Raw genomic sequence first — 21389 nt, 5'->3', positions numbered from 1 at the left:
GAAAGGAGTATATATACAAATTCATGCATAACATTGTAATCCTTAATTCATCTATGTTGTTATTTACTTTTTGGGGTTGTTGTTAATATTACTGTAGTCTAAGCTTTGCAAGTAAAAATCTAAGCTTTTAAAGTAAAAATCAAAAGAATATAATTTGAGACAGTGATTAAAGTAAAAATTAAAAAATAACAATATAAAAAGAACCGTAATGGAAGGAAGGAAGGAAGGAAGGAAGGAAGGAAGGAAGGAAGGAAGGAAGGAAGGAAGGAAGGAAGGAAGGAAGGAAGGAAGGAAGGAAGGAAGGAAGGAAGGAAGGAAGGTAGTATTTAGGTAAATCACACACACACCCTTTTTTTGCTCTCTGCTTTTTTCACCCTTACCACTGACAACTACTTAAATATTTTTATACAATGCATTAACACCTGCAATTATTGCTCAGTTCTATTTAAGTTATTTTAATTGGGTTTTTTTAAAACAGTTTCTCTTTCACTTCAAAAACTATGTCACAGCTTGCTTTTCCATATCATAATATAAAGGAACCATTCCTGGTTGAAGTGGGTCAGGTTTCTGTTTTGTATATGTATGTGTGTGTATAACAATTTTTCCATTGTCACCTATTCTCCAATTTTGGTCTCTCAATCTTCTATTATATTTTCCAATGCTGTGCCAGACTGATTCTTGTTGCTGTCAGCATTCATCCTATAAAATTGTGATACTTTTCATTTCTATTCCCTGGAGACATACTTCATAAAGGCATTTGTAGTCTAAAGTCAAATTTTATTTTCAGAATTCTCTGGAAGCTCTGTTGTATTTCTTTCTGATGTATTTCTACCTGTGTCTTTTTGAATGAATACTAGATATGATAAAATGTTCCTTTTTATTATAGCATTTCCAACATTTGTGGGTGTGTAATTTGTCAATCTTGGCAATCACTGATGGAGTGATAAATCATCTACAGAACATTTTCTGCCAATTTTCCCACAGAGTGTGACTTGATACAAATGTTATTAATTTTTTCCGTAATGATTTTCTTTATGTTAATCATGGTCCCATTTCATTCACTGTTCTATCATTCAATGTTCTCTTGTGTTTCATTTTTAGACCTTCTAGATGATTTGCACTTTCATCAATTAGACTACAGATAGACCTTGCTTACTGAGTGTCTTGTGCAGTGACTCTTCAAAGTTACGATGGTACTGAAAAAATAATCTTACAAGCAAGACACACATTTATGATCTTCACAGCATCCCTCCATCACATGATCATGTAAGGGAGGGATGCTGTGAAGGTCATAAACATGTGTTGTGGTTGTAAAATTATACAGTCATTATATGTTGACCTGTAGCAAAGAGATTGGAAAGGAAGGGTTAGAAGAGAGTAAACACACAGCCACACAGTGGCTATTTGTCTGAGGAACTTGCAGCTTAGTGGTCCTAGTGACTTCCTTTGGTGAATATTCCACACTGTGTGTCTGCTTACTCTTTTATAATCTCTTCCTCTCCCATGAATGTAAATACGAACACTAATTCTCTTCTTCCTTGACAGAGTCATTCCAAAGGGGCAGGGGAAAAAGAAAAGCTGGAGAAAATCATAAGCACAGCTATAGTCACATGATTTCTTTCATAGCAACCACTTAGCTTAACACCAAGTTACTGGTCTCAATTGTGGTCACTAAAGTATCGTGTAATCAGTACAAGGCAGGTTATTAATGTTTCTTCCTCCAGTTTTAACTATGCTCATCTTCCAATCCAGCCTTCCTCAATATTCATTCACCATATAAATTGAATAAATAAGGAAAGAATCTCACTCCTCTACTGATCTAGTGTCCTTCTGTTTTAACATGTTTGCCTGTATTATGGCATCTGCAGATATAGGTATTGCATAAGAACATCTATACTTATTGCATGTCTATAGTTATTAGCATGTCTATTGTTTAGCTTAGCATGTCTGTAGTTATTGAGGCATGCATTGATTTATTTTTAGTATTGTTTGGTTTACTCAATTATCAGCATATTTCACCAATAATGACTCTTCTTCCTTGGCCTTTTCTAAAACCATTCTGAAAGGCATCTCATTTCATGTAGAGTAAAACTGTAGCAAAAGAAAAGAAATAATTAGGGATAAAGTCTCAACTGATAGCTAGAGGAAAGGAAAAGATGATAAATACATGCGTCTATATGTATTTATAAAAAATAAAGACTTATTGACAATGTGAAAAAATAAAAATTTCATCCTATAAATCATCACAATGTTCTCTTCTTCTAAATAGAAGCTATTTATATTTACAGTATATTATCTAACCATACATTTGTAAAGTTAATTTTTTTACAAATACCTGTTCCTGTGAAGAGGCAAACTATAACAAATTTATTTTACTAAAAATTATTACTTTACCAGTAGAAAAACTTATAAAAAGAGAACATTTCTATCAGAACTGGGAATTGTCAATTTTTTTTTAAAAAAAAAGAATTTTTATTACCAAAATAAATGTTAAAAGTTACATTCTTTCTTTCAAATAAACCCAGCTCAAACTCATATCTATCTTGCTGTTGTTTCATCATATCATTTATCTTTTAGGATGGGCAAAAATGTAGAGAAATTGAGTTGCTGAATTTTTCAATTTTTCTACTGTTTCATAAGCTTTATGTAACCCAATGTATCTCATAGATTACTTAGTCAATCCCTGAAGATAAGGCCAGTGGAACCATTTCATTTTAATTGAAATTGACTAAGTGATGGTATTCGACACATTCTAGATTAATTGTGCTAATGCCTATATCTTTTCTCATGGTTATGGCTCCAGGCTGGCATGCAAAGTCTCTGTCTTTCTCTTCATTGATATCCAGCTTGGCATCAGCCTCCAGCAAATCCCTGGGCTAGAAATCCAATGGACAGTTTGGCATTTTGTATCAGTATTAAGCACTATAGCTTTCATAGTCTGGATGACAGTCAGATAACATGTCTGGTGAAATTTCTTCTTCTTTTTTCCTTTATTTTTACCAGCACCAGGCTATTCCCAGAGCTCCTAAAGAATCTAAAACCAAACATGTATGCAAGTGGTTTTTAAAGCTGTGAAAACTTTGTTTCATAGTTCAGATAATTTCTGCAAAGATTGTATGTACACGTCTCAATCAAGGAAGTAGATAGAGGAAAGATATACGTACCTCTACTTTATAGATCAAAAATAAAGAGAATAAAAAGAAAACACAACTTCTTTGGAGCTTTATCTTAACTAAAAATGGTCTGAGATTCCCCCAACCATACATTGGCAGATATGGAGACAGCCCATAACTCAGGCACCCTGTTGGTAGAGGCAAGTCCAAAGTCTGGAGGGACTCTTGAAGGGTGGAGAGCAGAGCATGGGGTGCCCCAGAGAGTGTTAGGTCTCCCTGGGCCTCACTCATACTTGAGGCACCCCACATTCTACTGAGCAACCTCCATGGTTGTTTAGTGACTGTATTAGGAGAGCAGAGATGGGATCATGTGGTCGCCTCACTTAATAACTGTCATGAATTGCAATGGAAATGGGTAGGCTCCATTACAATTATGAGTGGAAGGTTACCTGTAGTCTAGCAGATTTCAGCATGTGTAGTCTTGAGTTTCACCATGACTAAAAGGTTAGGAAGGGCAAAAAGGTCTGTGGTTGTTCATAGAGGTTTATAAAATCCAGAGTGAATAACTGTGACACCTTTTGTATTTATTCTTGTACATTGCATGAATTTCTTCACAAATACCTTTGTGCTGTACAATTAGGAAGAAACATTTCCTCAATAACTGTGGTTTGCATAAAGATTATGTTTCCAAGGACAATCTCTAAGGATCTCTGAGTAAGCCTTGGAGAGGTCTGAGTACATGGTCATCTTGACATCTCCAAGTCTGCTCTTGGTTTAAGCTTTCCTAAAGGAAATCAAAGAAATCCAATTTTCCCTGCAGTAAAAGTAGCATTTAATCCCGGCGTGGGTCTTCAGTCTACAAAGTCTACAAACAGAATGATCTTTATTTTTTTTCAAAAAGAGAAGAGCTTTTCCCCCCCAATGGTCTGCAATAAATTATTTTAAAGCCAAATTAGAATAATTTGACTAGTGTACTCAGTGTTACATCTCTGCAATATATTTTACATGCTCTAAGAGTAACATTAAAGAGAAATGGAAAGAATATATTTAAATTCTGTACAATAAAAATGTCAAAATCTAAAGTACCTTGGAATTAGCAAGAACCTCTAAATGAAATTAGATCAATACTCCGGTCATTGCTGAGATAGAAAGCTACAATAATTGATGATGTATTTACAGAAATATGGCAAGCAATAGAAGAAACAATAAAGGTTTTAATCAAGATATCCTAGCAGATCTGGAGAATGACTCAGAGGCCATTAGATGAGTTCAGTCTACATATCACTAAAGGAGACTCAAACAGAGTTGTTCACACAATGGTACAATATTCTTAATTTCACATACTAGCAAAATAGGATTATCCAATGCACATTAGAGTCATAAAATGAAAAAACCAGATGCTCAAGCAGGCTTTGGAAAAGGTCAAGGAATAGGAGACATCATTCTTAATATACGCTGAACAATTGAGACAGTCAAACTTTATTTTAAAAAGTCAATTTGTGCTTCATTCACTATAGAAGGACTGTGATGTTATGTGAGAATGTCAGAGGGATAGGAAGAGGATCAGGAACCAAAGAGTGGGCAATAATCAGAGAAGAGGTAGCTTAGCCCACAGAAGAAAAGGAGGTATGACAAACATCACAGAAGAGAGTCTTCCTTATATCTTGAACTACAGGGGAATACTTTTATACTTGCAAGATGCTGTTATTGTAGCCTTATGATAAAGATAATGTTAGTATTCATGGTTGGTGATTCTTTACTATCTCAAAGAGACAACATCAATCTTGCAGGTTTGAAAGTACATCTTTTTCTATCTTTACAGTCCAAGAAATGAGGGAGGGCCCCCTTTGAGATGTTTGCCACACCACCATTTCTTCTGCAGGCTAAGCTGCCTGGTATCTCACTCTTGCTCAGTCTTGCTGCTCCTCTCCTGTCCCTCAAGGACATTCTCTCAGACCATCATAGAGGCCTTCCATTTTATCAAGATTGAGCTGTCCTTAGGAAAATGGGAATCTGAAACAATTCTTGTTCTGTACCTGGAACAAGAAGCCACAGTTTGAACATACTGAAACAGACTTGGTCAGCAAGGAAGTTAAACAAGGCTGTATACATTCTCCCCATATGGTAAATATAGATTGAGAGAGGTTGACATTACTCTGATAGCTGAAAATGCAAATGATCTGAAAGTCTGACAATGAAAGAAGCAAAGTGAAAAATGGGTCTGATTAAAGAAATGGGTCTATGATTAAAGAAAATCAAACTAATGCCAGCAGATGCAGGAACAAGTCTTATAATTGCCAATGCAGGTACTGAAGTGGTAGGAAAATTCTGTCTAACAGTAACAATAGTAAGGGAGCCAGCAGTCAAGAAATATAACAGACTGAAACATTATAGGGTAATAATGAAGGCACCTACAAAGAATTTAAATTTAAAAATTTTTAAAATGTTAAACATTTGTGGGTTTATCCACAATACTATATATATGGAAAATACATGTACTTTTAAAAAGTATCTATCTATCTATCTATCTATCTATCTATCTATCTATCTATCTATCTATCTGTCTGTCTGTCTGTCTGTCTGTCTGTCTGTCTGTCTGTCTGTCTGTCTGTCTGTCTGTCTGTCTGTCTATCTATCTATCTATCTATCTATCTATCTATCTATCTATCTATCTATCACACACACACACATCCACACACTCATAGATCCAAACCCAATTTGGGGGGTATATTTTGTCTTCTAAAATATCAATGAGTATATTTGGTATAATTATTTCTATTTGCATACAGAGAATAGACTCATTTGCATCAACCCAACATACTAAGAGCTGTAGTATAGGATGTTGCTGTTGAACCTTCAGATCTTCAGCAGATCTTTTAGGTCAGTGTTCGACTACCAAGACTTCTCCACCATACATATTCCCACCTGATGTCCTCAGGTTTCAAAACAAAAATTTGAGGTCCAGCCTTAAGTATGTTTTCTTTAAATATATATATATTTTAGTGCCTTTTACTCAATGTTTACTCCAGCTTGCTTGCTGTTGGGAAGATTTTCAGAAGCATTTTACCACAGTTTCCTTCCTAGAGGTAAGAAAGAGTGACTGGTCCAAGATCACCCAGCTGGCTTTGTGCTTAAGATGGAACTAGAAATCACAATCTCCCAGTTTTAACTACTACATTAACTAGCTTTCAAATGTATTTACGTAAGGTTCTTAAATATCATTACTGAGTCCAAAAGAACTATATGGGCTAGATGAAATTATTCTATCCTGTTTCAACAATGTACACATATGTTTATAATTTTCTGCCTTAGTGAAACATAGATATTATTCAAATTCTGCCAGCACGGTGGCTATTCTTTAAGAATATAGTACCCAAGCTTTACACATTTGAACTTGTATGGTTATGGGACTGAGACAACGCTGATGGCTGGATAATGATGATGATGGATTTTTGATGGTCTCTGGTGGAGTCAGATGGGAGGTGATATTTCCACCTTGGTTCTTCTTTATCCTCTTAACAGCGTTCAATTCTGGACTGGCTCTAGAAGCTCAGTGTAGGCAACACAGAACTGTGCTGGTTCTCCTCCATTATTTGGGCTCTGTTCCACTTGATGTTGTTAAAGAGGAGAGGTCCAACCCTGCACTGTGTAATCCTTCATTTTGAGTGCATTCTGCTCCCCTGCTTAATAGCTACATAAAGCCACTGGGAAAGATCCCCATATAATTTGGCATGAGGTACCAACTACTTCTCCATCCCAGGTTGCCTGATGGTCCCAGTGCCCGGAGGCTGTGGGGGCCTCTAGACTGGGTACAACAAGCTTTAGCTCAATCCAGAGTTGATATTCAACCAGTTCTGACCAGTTCAGGAGAATCGGTAGTGGAAATTTTGAGTAGTTCAGAGATACACCTCTGACTGGTCCCACCCCCATCTATTCTCTTCCTCCCAAGTCCCAGTTGATCGGCTGGGTCTTCTTTTGTTGCCCTGCACAGGAGAACGGAACTGGAAAGCAGGTTAGTGGGGTGGTGAGGGAATGGGGATTTTGCAGTATCCTTCTCCTGCCACTCCCACCAAGCCATGCCCACCAAGCACACCACGCCCACCAAGCCATGCCCACAGAACCGGTAGTAAAAAAAAATGAATCCCACCACTGGCTCAATCCCAGCAAGACCTAGCAAGGCTGTGGGTTTTTTGGACCTGCTAGGACTTTTCATTTCATTTCATTTTTGATTCTGAGTGAGATCACACTAGACAGTGCTGACAGGCAATCTGGGGGGTGGGGTGTTTTCCTGGACTCAGAGCTCCTGCTTGAGGAGTAAATAGCATCCATGGTTATATAGGCTTTTTGCACAGCTTTGGATTGTATATCAGTTATGTGCATTCCTGGACTAGGAGGCTCTACTCATGATCGCTCATGCCTTAGTGACCTCCAGATTAAAGTACTGCAATAAGCTCTACATGGGCCTGCCCTTGAAGAACATTCAGAAGCTTCAGCTACTGCAGAATGCAAGAGCACAGACAGCAGGGCTTGAACCTTTAAGTCCTTATGGTTCGAGGCTAGGCTACTGATAGAGCTGTCTCTCCCCAGTTGTTCTATCTATCCCATCCTTTCTGCAGGAGAGGCATACCTTGTATCCCATCAGCCAAGGCATGCCAGCTGACAGGGGCCAGGAAGAAAGCCTTTTCTGTCACGGCACCCTTCCTATGGAATGCCATTCCTCCAGAAATTGTATTGGCCTTTGGTAAGGCCCTGAGGACATGACTCTTTCTCTAAGCAAGGGACCGAGTTTCTTGATTGGCTATGTTAAATGTTGGAATGATCTTTTTTCAGCTGCTATGGGTTTTACATTTTTTTATAAGTTTTAATTGTTTTTAACATTATAAACCACCCAGAGCCATGTTTGCAAGATGCCCCCCCTCCATACACTGACTAATCAAAGAAATAAACTTTCTGCACAGGCTGTTCATTATAGTGCTAGGTTCCATTCAAAGATGCTATGCAGAGATATATTCAAAGCACAGAAAAAAAATTCTATATGGATTTAGATACCTGAATATCCCTTGCCATCTTTACCACCCACATTCCCAGTCCAAAACAGCTTGTAATTTTCACATTTGGAGTCTTCAGAATGAATCATTGGTGAACCGGCTGCATTCCAGCAATTAATTGCTTGAGAAAGTGGTGGGATTGCTTTGAATAATGAATGAGCTTGGTAATTGCATGATCTGCTCACAAAAAGACTTGCCAATAAAAAAAGGTGGGAAAGAGAACTAAACAATAATAAAGGAATCACTGGTCATATTAATTTCTCTAATTTCCTCCCCCCAACAAAAGCAGAATCTAAGTGTGTGACCTTCAAAGAGTGCAAACCAAAAGCCATCAGGCATCTGAAGTATTTAATAAGACAAAAAGCTGTAATAGTCAGCACACTTTTTAATGTAGTTCATGTGTGGGCCTCCCAATACTTTGAGATATGATGACAAAATTTGGTTGCAATACGGCAAAGTTTTGGCAGCACTATTTGGCCTGTTTGTCAGGATTCAGATTAGTTTTTACAAAGAATGAAGCTGAAACAGCAGAAAACAGGGGTTTCTATGGTGCAGAAGTTCATGATATCAGCACAGTCCCTCAAGTCCCTCAAGAGAATGGCAAAGTATCTATTAACTCAAAAATCTGGAAAGGAAAAAATAATATTGAAAGTCTATGGTTCCTGATCTAGAGCAGGACCTATATATAGGATGTACTTTCTGTATTCCGAGCCATCTATCAATAAGGTTATCCCTGAATAAAGTGATAACTACCTGAAAAGCTGAGATTTACAACTGTGATTGTGCAAAGCTTAATAAATTTAAGGGTGGAAATAAGAGTGGATTTTCTCTAGGAGTGGATTATCAGGGAAAAAAAATATATTTATTTATTTATTTATTTGATTTGCCAATTGTTTACAAGATAATAAGTATAAGTGTATACATAGTTGTGAATACATGAAATGGGTACATATAAGAAAAATAAAAGAAGAATAAGAGAAACAATAGGACAGGGACGGTAGGCACGTTGGTGCGCTTATGCACGCCCCCTACAGACCTCTTAGGAAAGGGGTGAGGTCAATAGTAGACAATCTAAGGTTAAAGTTTTTGGGGTTTGGGGAAGAAACTACAGAGTCGGATAGAGTATTCCAGACATTGACCACTCTATTGCTGAAGTCATATTTCCTGCAATCAAGTTTGGTGCGGTTAACATTGAGTTTGTATCTATTGTGTGCTCTTGTGTTGTTATGGTTGAAGCTGAAGTATTCATTGACAGGTAGGACATTGCAATGTATGATTTTATATACCATGCTTAAATCAGACCGAAGGCGGCGTAATTCAAGGTTTTCTAGTTCTAGAATTTCAAGTCTGGTGGCATAAGGTATTCTACAACGAGTAGAGGAGTGGAGAACTCTTCTTGTGAAATATTTCTGGACTTTCTCAATTGTGCTAATATCAGATATGTAATGTGGGTTCCAGACTGATGAACTGTATTCGAGTATTGGTCTTGCAAATGTTTTGTATGCTCTGGTTAGTAGTGTGATATTACCAGAGAAAAAGCTACGTAGGATTAGGTTAACAACTCTTAATGCCTTTTTGGCTATGTAGTTGCAGTGGGCTCTAGCACTTAGATCATTAGAGGTGAGTATTCCAAGGTCCTTTACAGAGCTTGGGTCATCAACAAGATCTTGACTATTCAGCTTGTATTTTATTTTCTGATTTTTTTTGCCAATATGTAAGACAGAGCATTTATTTGTTGAGATTTGAAGTTGCCATTTGTTTGACCATTCTGATACATAGTCGAGATCTTTTTGTAGGGTAGCAGTATTGTCTGTGGTATTGAACAGCTTTACATCATCAGCGAAAAGAACGCAATTGCTCTTAATATGATCACAGAGGTCATTTATGTAGAGTATGAAGAGAGTTGGTCCTAGAACACTGCCTTGGGGGACACCACTATTGACAGGTACAGAATTTGATAGGACGCTCCCAATTTTGACCATTTGTTGTCTGTTTGCCAGGAATGCTTCTATCCAGTTATTCAGTTGTCCAGAGATACTATAGGATTTTATTTTTAGGAGTAGTTTGTCGTGTACCACTGAATCAAAGGCTTTACAGAAGTCTATGTAGATTGCGTCTATTGCTTTGCCCTGGTCGAGTTGTGTCGTCCATATGTTTTTGCAGTGTAAGAGTTGCAGATTACAGGATAGTTTTTTTCTGAAACCAAATTGTTTATTGGAGAGTAGGTTGTTTGTCTCTAAGTGGAGGATGATGGATTGGTTAATAATTGATTCCATGACTTTACAGGTGACGCAGCATAAGGAGATTGGTCTGTAATTTTCAACTAGGCTTGGGTCTCCCTTTTTGAAGATGGGGATGACTGTGGCTTGTGACCATAGGTTAGGCAAGGAGCTGGTCCTGAAGGATTTTTCAAAGATTATGCTTAGAGGTTTGGCTATGGCAGTGGATAGCTTTTTTAAGAAGTAGGCACATATTCCATCCGGTCCAATAGATAGAGATGGTTTTAGATTGCGTAGTGCTTTTTCAACATTGTCTTCTGTAAAATCGATATGTATTAGATCATTGTTGTTATCTGTGGTACGGCTAGGAAATACTGGGCATGATCCATTGCTGTTTACAAATACTGAGCCAAAGAATGTGTTAAAGAGGTTGGCTTTAATGGTGTCGTCGTTGCAGTCTTTATCATCAGGTCCTATCAAGGGTGGGATGGACCTTGAGTCTTTTAGTTTGTTGTTTACAAAATTGTAAAAAGCACTGGTGGAATTGGTGCTTATAAGGTTTTCCTCTTGTTTAATGTGATAATTGGTGCATTCGGTCTTTATCTGGTGGCATAAATTATTGTATCGGCTTTTGAAATTGGCAACGTGACCAGATTTGTTTTTCCGCCAGAGTGATCTCTTTTTGGATTGAAGTTTCCTTATTGTTATGGGTAATCTGCTTTTTTGTTTTGTTTTGGGAGTTGTTGTTGGTACATATAGTTTGATGACTCTTTTGACTTCAAGTAAAAATATGTTGTAATGGTCTTCAACAGTATTGCATCCAGTGAATAGAGATTGCCAATCAAGGGATGAGAGATCGTTGTCTATAAGATCATAGTTGCCTTTTTTGAAGTTACAATTGGGGATTAAATCATTGTGGTTATTTTTGTGTGGGCGTATGTTGAGACAAAAGTCAATCATATTGTGGTCACTGCTGGAAAAGGGTTCTTTAGTTTGTATTCCGTAAATTAAATTCAAACTATTGCAGAAGATGAGATCGAGGCAGTTGTTTAGTCTAGTGTTGTTGGTTACTAGTTGTTCCAGTCCCAGATTTGTAATAGCATTGTAGAAGGTTGTGTGTATGATTTCAGTTGTACATTCATTTAGGGTCCAGTCAATATGAGGTAGATTGAAATCACCAAGAAAGATAAAAGGGTATGGGCAGGATGCAGCCCATGTTAGTAATGTATTTAGCTTGTTTACATGTTCGATGTCATAATCAGGTGCTCTGTAACATAGTAAGAATCGAATTGTGATATTTAAGGATAGTTCACAGATGATGGTCTCAGGAAGAGCAAGCTCCTGGGTAACTTGGATATTTTTTAGATGTAAGGACTTTTTATAGAAGATAAATTTGCAAGATCTCAAGATTCTGTTACTATAATCTTAGGATAAAGACTCATGGTTTTGGTTTCTTGACTGGATTACCTCAAAGGGCTGACATCAATCTTGAAAAATTTGGAAGTACTTCTCCTCTTCATTACCTTTATTTTTTAGACTATTAGGAAAGGTCCTTTCTGAGACAATTTCCATGTTTCCATTCCTTCTGTGGGGTGAGATATCTTCTGTCTGACCGTAGTCTAGACTGCAGCTCTTCTTCTTGTCTTCCTAGGTTATTCTCACAGCCCATTACAATGCGTCAGTACACTGCTTTTCCCTTTAGGAAAGCTGTGCACAATGGTTTTCTGGTCTGCAAGTCGTTAGATCCAAGTTGGCTCAGAAAAGCGCAAAAATGTTTGGAGTAAAACATGTAGCATATTAACTAAACTATACCAAAACTAATTAGTACTGTTCTTATGATTAGCATAGAATCAATGCAAATGCTATGGATGTGACTAAGGTTGGCAAACCCATTTCCCTTTATCATACTACAAAGTCTTAGGTGAAAGCCTTAACTGACCAAGCATGAACAATATCTATGGATCTACATTATTATCAGCATGGTATATGAAAGATTTAGCATGCATAAGTGGTAAAAGAAAAAAGAGCATGACATAATGAATGAAATATGCTCTGTCTATAAAACTAAGAGAAAGGATGCAAAAGATTAGAATACAAATGATTCAATCTTGTGGAGTAGAATATTAATGTATGCGAAGAAGAGCAGTCATAGGTTCATTTATGATAAAAGGCTAAAGTATATGTCAGTAAGTACAGACTGGTGACATCAAAGTTGTTGAGAATGTAGTAGGAATCTATAAATTGGTGAAAGTTACATGTAAATGCTTCAATGATTGGAGAGAATAGGAAGAACTAAACGGTTTTAGACAACTAATTTTCTGCATTAATTTGATCCAGGAGGTAAAATTATCATATTGTATTATAATGAACAGAAGGATAGGAACCAGACAAGAAATTATATTTAAAAAATTATTAGGCCATTCGGCGATCCAAGGATGAATGAGTATTATGACTGGTGAACATCTGTTTAGAAAAGGATTTATTCTGAACATATAGTTTTAAGCATTACTGTTCATATGTACATACAGAAAAGGAATCAATATAAAAATATGTTAGTTCCCACCAAAATAAATAGAGGAGGATGTAAGAATGTAGATGCAGAGGAACAGAAGAGGTAATCAGAGTAGGGGGAGGGGGGAATTCAGTGTTATAAAGTATGTGAAATTACAAAAATGGTAAATATTAAAAATGATATTTGGTGGAAAAAAATAATGAAAAGCAATAATAAATGGTGTGAAAAATAATACGGCTGAGGGTGCAGAGATTGTTAGTGTAAAAAATATTAAAATATGTATGTGGTTTGTTTATGAAATAGCTATGCACGTAGTTTAATGTGTGGGTGAAGACTATATCCCATTTAATCATTGGAAGAAGCCACAGTCCTTATCTTAGAAAATGGAAAGAGTAGGAAGAATGATTGGAAAAACTGCAGAGGAGCTACTCTGATAAGTGTTTGGAGGGTGGTCTGGCAGAATACCGATCAAAAAGGGGCAACGATGACAAGTAAAATTTGTGAAGTAAGCAGCTTTATGCCAGGCAGGGAATATGAAGATCAGATTTTTGCTTTTTTAGCATATCACTGAAAAACGTATAAATACGAGGAAGAAAAATTACTGTACATTTACTGATTTACAGGAAGCACATGACAGGCTTGAAATAAGGACTCAATGTATAAGTAATGCTTATGGTGAAGTTAGAGATAGGTTAGTTGAGACATGAATAAATATGCATTTTTGTATGCAGATAATGCTCTGCTGTTGGTTGAGAACCTGATTGATTTGCAGTGAACATTTGATTGCATGATGCAATGAAGAGCATTTGAAAATTAATGTGTCAAAGTCCAAAATACTTGTGTTTGACAGACAAGATGTAGTGAATGATTGCAAGTTATACATAAATGATGAAAAATTAGAGCACACAGATTGATTTGTGTTATCTTGGTAGAATGTTCATGAAAGATGAAAAAAGGGATAGAGGAATTTTAAGATGGGCAAATGTTGGTGGAGGGATAGAGTGAATGAAGTCCATTGAGAAGAATGAATGTTTGGTAAAGAAGCAAAATAGTTGTGTTGTGGCTTTTCTCCACTTTATTATATATGGAAGTGACTTTCAGGGTACATAATCAAAAGCAACTTGAATGTAATGGGAATGGAGTACTTAAGAAATGAAACAAGAAGTGACAGGGTTAAGAATAAATAAGTACTGAAATAATGTGGCTGATGTACAGAAGTGAACAACCAAATTCCAAACAAGCATGTTGAAATTTAAAAAACTTACAGAATAAAAGGTTGTGAATGAAGCAATGTACAGATGTGGTAGAAACTATGAATGGTTTGCTAGGATAGAAAGCTGAGGAAATGCTTAATGAATGGAATTCATTCATTCTAATTAAACTGGTTTTAGCTATATTTGGTTTTTGGTTTTTTCTAAACACATATGATTAATTCCTTAAAATTTCTTGTTCCTTTTCTACACTGTTTACTCCTTAAGGGTACAACCTCATGATTATGTATCCATGCTCATTTGGTGGTAACTTTATGCCCATAGCAGCTGATTTGGCCTATTTTTATTAAAGATAATTTCAATTATTTTTAATAGTAACATTTATAAAATAGTTGACATCTTGGATACTATTCATCCTTCCCCTTTATTGCTATGTGAATAAATCTTACCTTCTTATCGTCCTCAACAATGTAGACCGAGCTTCATTATGGAAGGTGATAATGATGCTGGTTGGTGGCAGATCTGTACGATAGTGTAATGTAGTGCACCTGAATGAAAAAATAATTTAAAAAGTATTTTTAATCTATGAAAAGTTTAAGAAAGTGTAAGTAAGTAAGTTTCTTTCCTAACAGAAAATGTTAAGCATCGTGAAATAGTGTAGTTGAACACAGAAGTGACAATAATGTTGCTATGTTATATTTTGAAAAAAAAAACATGAGGTGATAATAAATACAATTATTTTGAGACTTCAGACCTGGGTTTTTAGGTTATGGTGATTTGTTTTGTTTTGTTTTTGTGAGAAAAGGGTAAAAATATCATTAAGACAGACCTCAATCAGATCTAATTTGTTAAAAATGTGAACCTTTGTGTGGCAATGGATCCAAAAACAGATTCAAACTGGCAACCTGAACATTAAACCCTCCTGATCAAATAAAGCAGCATAAAGCCAGACAAACACTTCCATCATGACCAGATTTAGATTCATTTCATTGCCACACACTCTATTATAGTGGCTGAGTATTAGGCAGAATACAGAGTGACTCAGATAGATTAGATAAAAAGCACACAAAGGTCATAGGAACATCATCCACATGTCACTTCCATTTATGTCTGGGAATGATGTCCCAGCAATTTCATATGGAACAAAGACAGGCAATTTACAAGTCCTAAGTCCCCCTTCTTTGTACCTCTTCAAGTACCCTCTGATGCATATTTGCTGAACTTGGAAATAGTTGTATCACAATTTTTTTTTTAAAGGAAAAATCCTAACTGTATGAAACAAAGCCCCCAAAATGAACACGCAGCATGTAATTGTATTCATACTGTGGCACTCAGCATTGTCCAAATTTTTAAGTGCAGTCTTTGCCTACTCCTGGCATAGAAGTTAAATGGCATGAGGGATAGATTGACTTCTCTTTAGACAGCAATTTCCTATCACCACTTCCTGAAGTTAGCCATTCAAGCTGAAGCACAGTTAACGTAATATAGCAATTCTCTGATTCTAAGTATATAGCCTATTCAGAAGAATGGATAAATGAGTTTTGTAAGAGAAAAGACCACCAAAGTGATTCAGAGATTAGAACATCTGTTTCACACACAAAATCTACTGCACCTCAACATTTTAGCTTAGAGGACAGCTACAAAAGAAAGATACAATAGAATAATGCAAAATCTCACACATGATCAAAATATGGACAGATAAGTTTTTTCCATCTCTCAGTGTCAGGACCCTGAACCGTTGAAAATTAAGTGTGAGGATATTTAGAAACAAATTTTAAAAATTGTTAAAATGCAAGACATAAGCTATAAATATTTTGTCATTAGATGCAGGATATGCAGGCCATAATGATGGCCACAGATTTGGAGAGACATTAAAGGAAATGAGAAATATTTCTGGAATATTCAGCTATCAGTGGCTTCCAATGGCTTCTAGCCTTGATGCAGGTATACCAAATGCCATAAACTCATCATACAATTTTGCTATAATTCTTTTGTTCCTCTTTTTAAGCAAGCTAATCAGCCAAACATTATTTTCAAGTTCTTGAAAAATCATGATTTATTTTATCATTGACTATAACAATCTATCTTTTATGATTCCAAAGTTTGCTACATCTGTATTATTAGGGATATCTGAACTGCTGAAAATTCAATAGAGAAAATATTCCAGAATAGGTCTTTACCATCTTGTGTTTTTTTTAAAAAAAAGCACATCTTAAGTGGCCTTATTTGTACTATTTCACTATTAAAAAACATAGCTTTTGATTCAGGGTTCATCCATATATCCTGCACAGCTGAACACACACACACACACACACACACAAACCCGCCCCATTAACTGTTTGTCATGGACATGAATGCTTGATGTTTTTCCTTAAACTACTCCCAACTCACTGGGAAGAAAGTCACTCTCTCTAATTTTTTGCTCCACTGCAAATACAGTGTTTTGTTTTATGTTGTTTTATTTTTCAATTCTGCCAAGACAAGCTATGCTAAGTAGGCATCGGGGGGGGTGAATCAGTCCAAGATAAGTTTAACAAAGCAACCAGATTCCCCTGTCAAGTTGCTAGCATATGGGCAGCACTTCCTCACAGCACTGATAGTTCTGTTGTCATCCTTACACAAAAAGTCATGGACACTATTGCCATGGAGCCATCAGAGACCATTAAGATGAAGTTGCCTTTAGTCTTCTCTACTGTCCCTCATGGACAACTTTCCCAACTGGATGTCCCTTCCATTTGACTCCCCTTCCTAGTGGGAAAGAAGCAAAGTTCACTCTATAAGAAAAAAAATATGTCTTTTGGTGTTGTGAATACTTGTATTGAAAGACCCAGTTATCCTCTTTCTCTCACTCTATTTTCAGCCTCTACTTTGCCTCAAGGTTGTTTCTGCAACAGAAGCATCAGGAGAAGAGAAGCAAGGCAGAATGGCTCCTTTGCTGTTCTTTGGTTCTAGATTCTAGATCAGACCTGGTGATCCAATGCACCAAATGAGTCATTCCTCACCTTCTCTTTTGTATCTTCAATTTCTGATAGACACATCTACCTACTATGCTTTGTTGCTGAGGCAGATTAGACCTTGGAAGTCAGCATTTCTTTCAGCTGGCATGTGGGAGACAGAGCAGAATTATCAGAGTACTTCTGTACAATAAGAAACAATGAGCTTGATTTACAAAGATACAGGTTTTGATTGGACAACTAGATAACTTTTTAACAATCAGATCTGTTTGGATATCTTTGGGGGGCAGTAGACTCTCTTTACTTGAGGTGTTTAAGCAGATGGACACCGTCTGTCAGGAATGCTGTATAGCAGATTACTGCACAGGACAATACTGGTCCCTTCTAAGCTTTATAATTTATGATTATAAGTAAAATAAAGAAAAGTAATTTCTCAAAAGCCAGAATTGCAAACAATTGTGTATTCTGAGGAATAATACAATGAATATGTAAGAAATTAACAAATAGTTGTGACATTTATGGTCTCACACCCTAAATTCATAACTTGTGCCCCTTTCCACGGAACTATCAGGTCACTGGACCAAATCAAGCAAGACAATCTTCTGTTATTTCTATTCTGTTCAATAGGCATTGACGTGCTTCTGTTCAATAACCCTCTGACAAGAAAACCTTATTACGAAATTTATTTATTTATTCCCCCCAGTTAGCAGGGTGAAGAATAGGACAGCAAGCTTATCATGATTTTCTAAATGTACAAGATGGATTTTTCTGCCTACTTCTCACAATAATGTGTTTCGCTCTGTAATGTCCCCTTCAAAAGATAAAAAGAAATTCATGAGTTTTTTAAATTTCAAAATGATTCTACTTTACAGTTTTAAATACTAATTGCTTCCCTTTATAAAAGAGTATTCATCCTTATTTTAACATGCTTTTTCAATACTTTTCTTTTGCATCAGCGTTCCCCAAATCAGATTCCATGAATAGTTAGAACTGACTGTGTCTGCCTTCACTTTCTCCTGTCTGAGAGACAAAGATGTAGGCGCTTCATGTAACATCACTAGAGAAAGAAAAAAAGGAAAGAAAATGAACCACTGGTAATTTTATCTCCAAGATAGACTAACTAAATGCAGTATAGTCAGAAACAACACTACAGAAAATTGCAGAGAAGCCTAGAAGAAGCACATTGAACCACTGTAGATTATATGCAGTTAATACACTATTCAACCTGAGGCTAATTTTTAGCAAGCAGCTTGAATATTTGAGCAGTCATCCTAGTTAAAGAATAGATCTCTGTGAAATCCTCAGAATTGTTACCCTTGGAATTCATGGAGGTAAGCAGCATTGGATTCAGTATCTTTCAACCCTAGAAAGGGAAGATTACAGTTCTGGTCAATACTCAATAGTACATAATCTGTCTGTTTAACAGAGACAGGTTTAATATTTTTCTTCACCTACTTTGAGACAAAACCTAGTGCAACAACTTGAAATCATTTCAAGGTATTTCTGCAGAGGGCAAGGTCAACAGCAAAACTCAAGTGCTTATATACTGAATATATATATGCATTCTATTTTGTGACTACTTTTATATCTCAAAATAATCAAAGACTGAACTGCTGCTAAAGAAAAATCATGTACTTTGAAATCCCTCTGTTCTTCTTAAATGATAGATTTTAAAAGAACACTAACTACCTAGGCAGACACCTGAAATAAGAGTTACCAAAACAATGGGGGGGGGGAGTCATTTTTGAGCGTGGATCTGGGGGATCAGCTTTACCACAGGACAGGAAACACAGTCAGACAAACTAATTCTATTTTATTGTAAAGCTATATTAACAAAATCTTGCAAGCCTGAAAGGGCAAATCTCCTGCCATCTCCCTCAAGTTACGACTATGTAACTATGTATGGAAGTTATGACTGTAATTGAGCCCAGAATTATGGTTATACCTTGTGGCTGCTAAGTCGCTAGTTACATGACCAACCCAATATTATAACACTAATTTATGGTGGTCCTTAAATGAATCACCATGTTCATTAAACAAATCTGTAGTCATTAAGCAAACCCATTGTCTGCAATGAGCATTGTTGACTGAAATTGGAAGTAAATGCCCGTTTCCAGCAAAAGAGATTAGAAATCACCATCATGTGACCACAGGACACTGCAAATTGCTGTAAATGCAGGCTGCTTGCTGAGTGCCCGAAATGTGATCATGTGACTATGGGAGAGACTGTTGGAACTCTGATTTTTAGTCCTATGTATCTTTTGGGGGGCCCATCATAGCTTTGAACAGGTCCTTCCCAGATACCATTACAGCCTGAGAGGGACAGATGTGCTGCACAGAGACAACATTTTAGAAAACAAGGAAGAGTTATGGGATAAGTCAACAAAAAAGAGATAACAGTGTGGGGGGAGACTATTATTTGATAAAACAATCCATATTATGCCTGAAGTCAATATATCAAGCTTCAATGAAGACTGACTTTTGAATTTTTCTTTTAAAGAAATACCTCCAGGATTAAAGGTACTCAATTTATTAATTGAAACACATATCCCTGTCATTATATTTAAACTCATTTTGCTAATTTATATTTTAGTTAATTTTGCCCTATTTGTATGGATTTAATTCTATTTCTGCCTTAAAAACCAATACTGTTTTATATCTTTCTCAAGCTGAATGTCCCTAAGACTCCTCCTGCAACAAACCGTGTGTTAATTCAGCCTAGAAATCAGCCTCCCAGAATAGCCAGCAAAATGCAGTTCACAAAATGCTCAAACGTGCCATGATAGCAAAAGCTATTATTTCTAGTTCATTCCCATCAGACAGATGACATACTATCTCTGACAACAGATATTCCACTTTTGTATTCCTAGTATTATTAGCCACTGACAGAACTGCCTGATACAACTTTTAAAACAGTCTTTGTGTTAACCACTATCATGGTTTTTTTGTGCCCATAAATTCTGAATTTTCACATTGTATTTCAGGGAAATAGATTAGTCCCTATTGCCCATAATTTGCCTACATTTAGGTCTAAATAAACTTGCTACCTTAATTTATGTCTTGGAAATTCTATTTCTGTTCACATCTGGGGATACATTTGGCATCCCAATTGCTATCCTCAAGCCTCTCTTTATGGTAAAAATGCAAAGCCAAGGCCAGCAAGTATAATAATTGCTTAATAAATTAATATTTACTTAAAATCATTGTTCCTGTCTCTGTATATTTATTTCTTCCATGTTTTACTGTGTCCTGAGAGTATTCTAGGCCTCTCCTCCCCTTCCCTCTCCTCCTCCAAAAAAGATATTTCATATGATAAATTAAAAGGCTAATACAAATGACAAAGAAAGATAGCAGCAGCTGTGGATAGAGTGGCAGGGAGAAATTCATAGAAATGTTGAGAGAAAACCTCTTAAGAGAAAGTGATAGCAGCTTGCATAACAACATTCCCTGTCTACCTAAAATGCCCCCATAAACAGGCAACAATGGGATTCCTAATGGGATTCCTTTTAATTCAGTGGGTCTCCTAGGTAGGGACTGGCAGCAGCATAATCATCAATGATATAACCAATCAGGGTTAGATGGCAAGCCACCATTTCAAATTGTTATACATCTCCTAGACAGCATGATTCACGCAGCTGTAATGTATGAAATGTATCTGGGGACTACATAGACTCAATCCGGCATAGATTGCAAGGTTCAGTTTTTAATGATAGAGCTGAATTCTAAATATTAAACGTATTGGCTTCACTCACTTATTTTGCATCATACACAGTTTATGATCATGATTTGTGGGCCTGTGAATGTAATTCCAGATGTTCTCTCTGAAATTGGAAGGCTTTTGAAGCATCCGATTCTAATATTCTTTCTAATTGAGTCAGCCTGTTTTGTCAATATTGACTCTAGCTGGGCAGAAGGAATTACACAAAATGTATTCTTGTAGTTGATTTAGGTTGTATGTATGGCTTAAAAATTTGAAAAACTAAAGGAATAAAAGCAGAAATCTCAAAGGTGATTTTCAACTTTATTTTCAACTTTGATTGGTATTACACACACAATAATGCAGAGACTAGCTGCACAATAGTAGACATACGAGTATACACAGGGTTAACAAAATATAATCAGAAGAGCTTTAAAATTTAGCTAATATATTTGATAAATCTTCCCAGGGCATTGTAATATTAACAGAAAAAAGAAACACAAACCAGTAATCTTACCAATAATTTTTATTTACTGACTTTTATATTGCAAAAGAAACTTTCTATGGGATTTAAGCATCTAGTTCCATGCCAGCTAAAGCCCAGATGAAATAGTCAGGATTTTACCAGAAAAAGA

At 36.3% G+C, this 21389-nt stretch overlaps 1 protein-coding gene across 3 annotated transcripts in view; it reads right to left on the bottom strand.

Moving 5' to 3' along the window:
• GALNT14 (polypeptide N-acetylgalactosaminyltransferase 14) overlaps window positions 1–21389 on the bottom strand; it is a 306041-nt gene that overhangs the window by 86382 nt on the left and 198270 nt on the right. For 2 of the 3 annotated variants that reach the window (XM_026681830.2, XM_087965199.1), the window contains exon 3: window positions 14553–14651. The exons of the other annotated variant lie outside the window; for it this stretch is intronic. In XM_026681830.2, the coding sequence (XP_026537615.1) occupies window positions 14553–14651 (99 nt within the window). The remainder of the gene's footprint in view (window positions 1–14552; window positions 14652–21389) is intronic. 3 annotated transcript variants of the gene reach the window in all.

Source organism: Notechis scutatus, chromosome 1, assembly GCF_049901735.1.
Source record: "Notechis scutatus isolate UNSWTSFEM ecotype Mainland chromosome 1, rNotScu1.2, whole genome shotgun sequence".
NCBI lineage: Eukaryota > Metazoa > Chordata > Lepidosauria > Squamata > Elapidae > Notechis > Notechis scutatus.
This window is presented reverse-complemented; position numbering and strand designations above follow the sequence as displayed.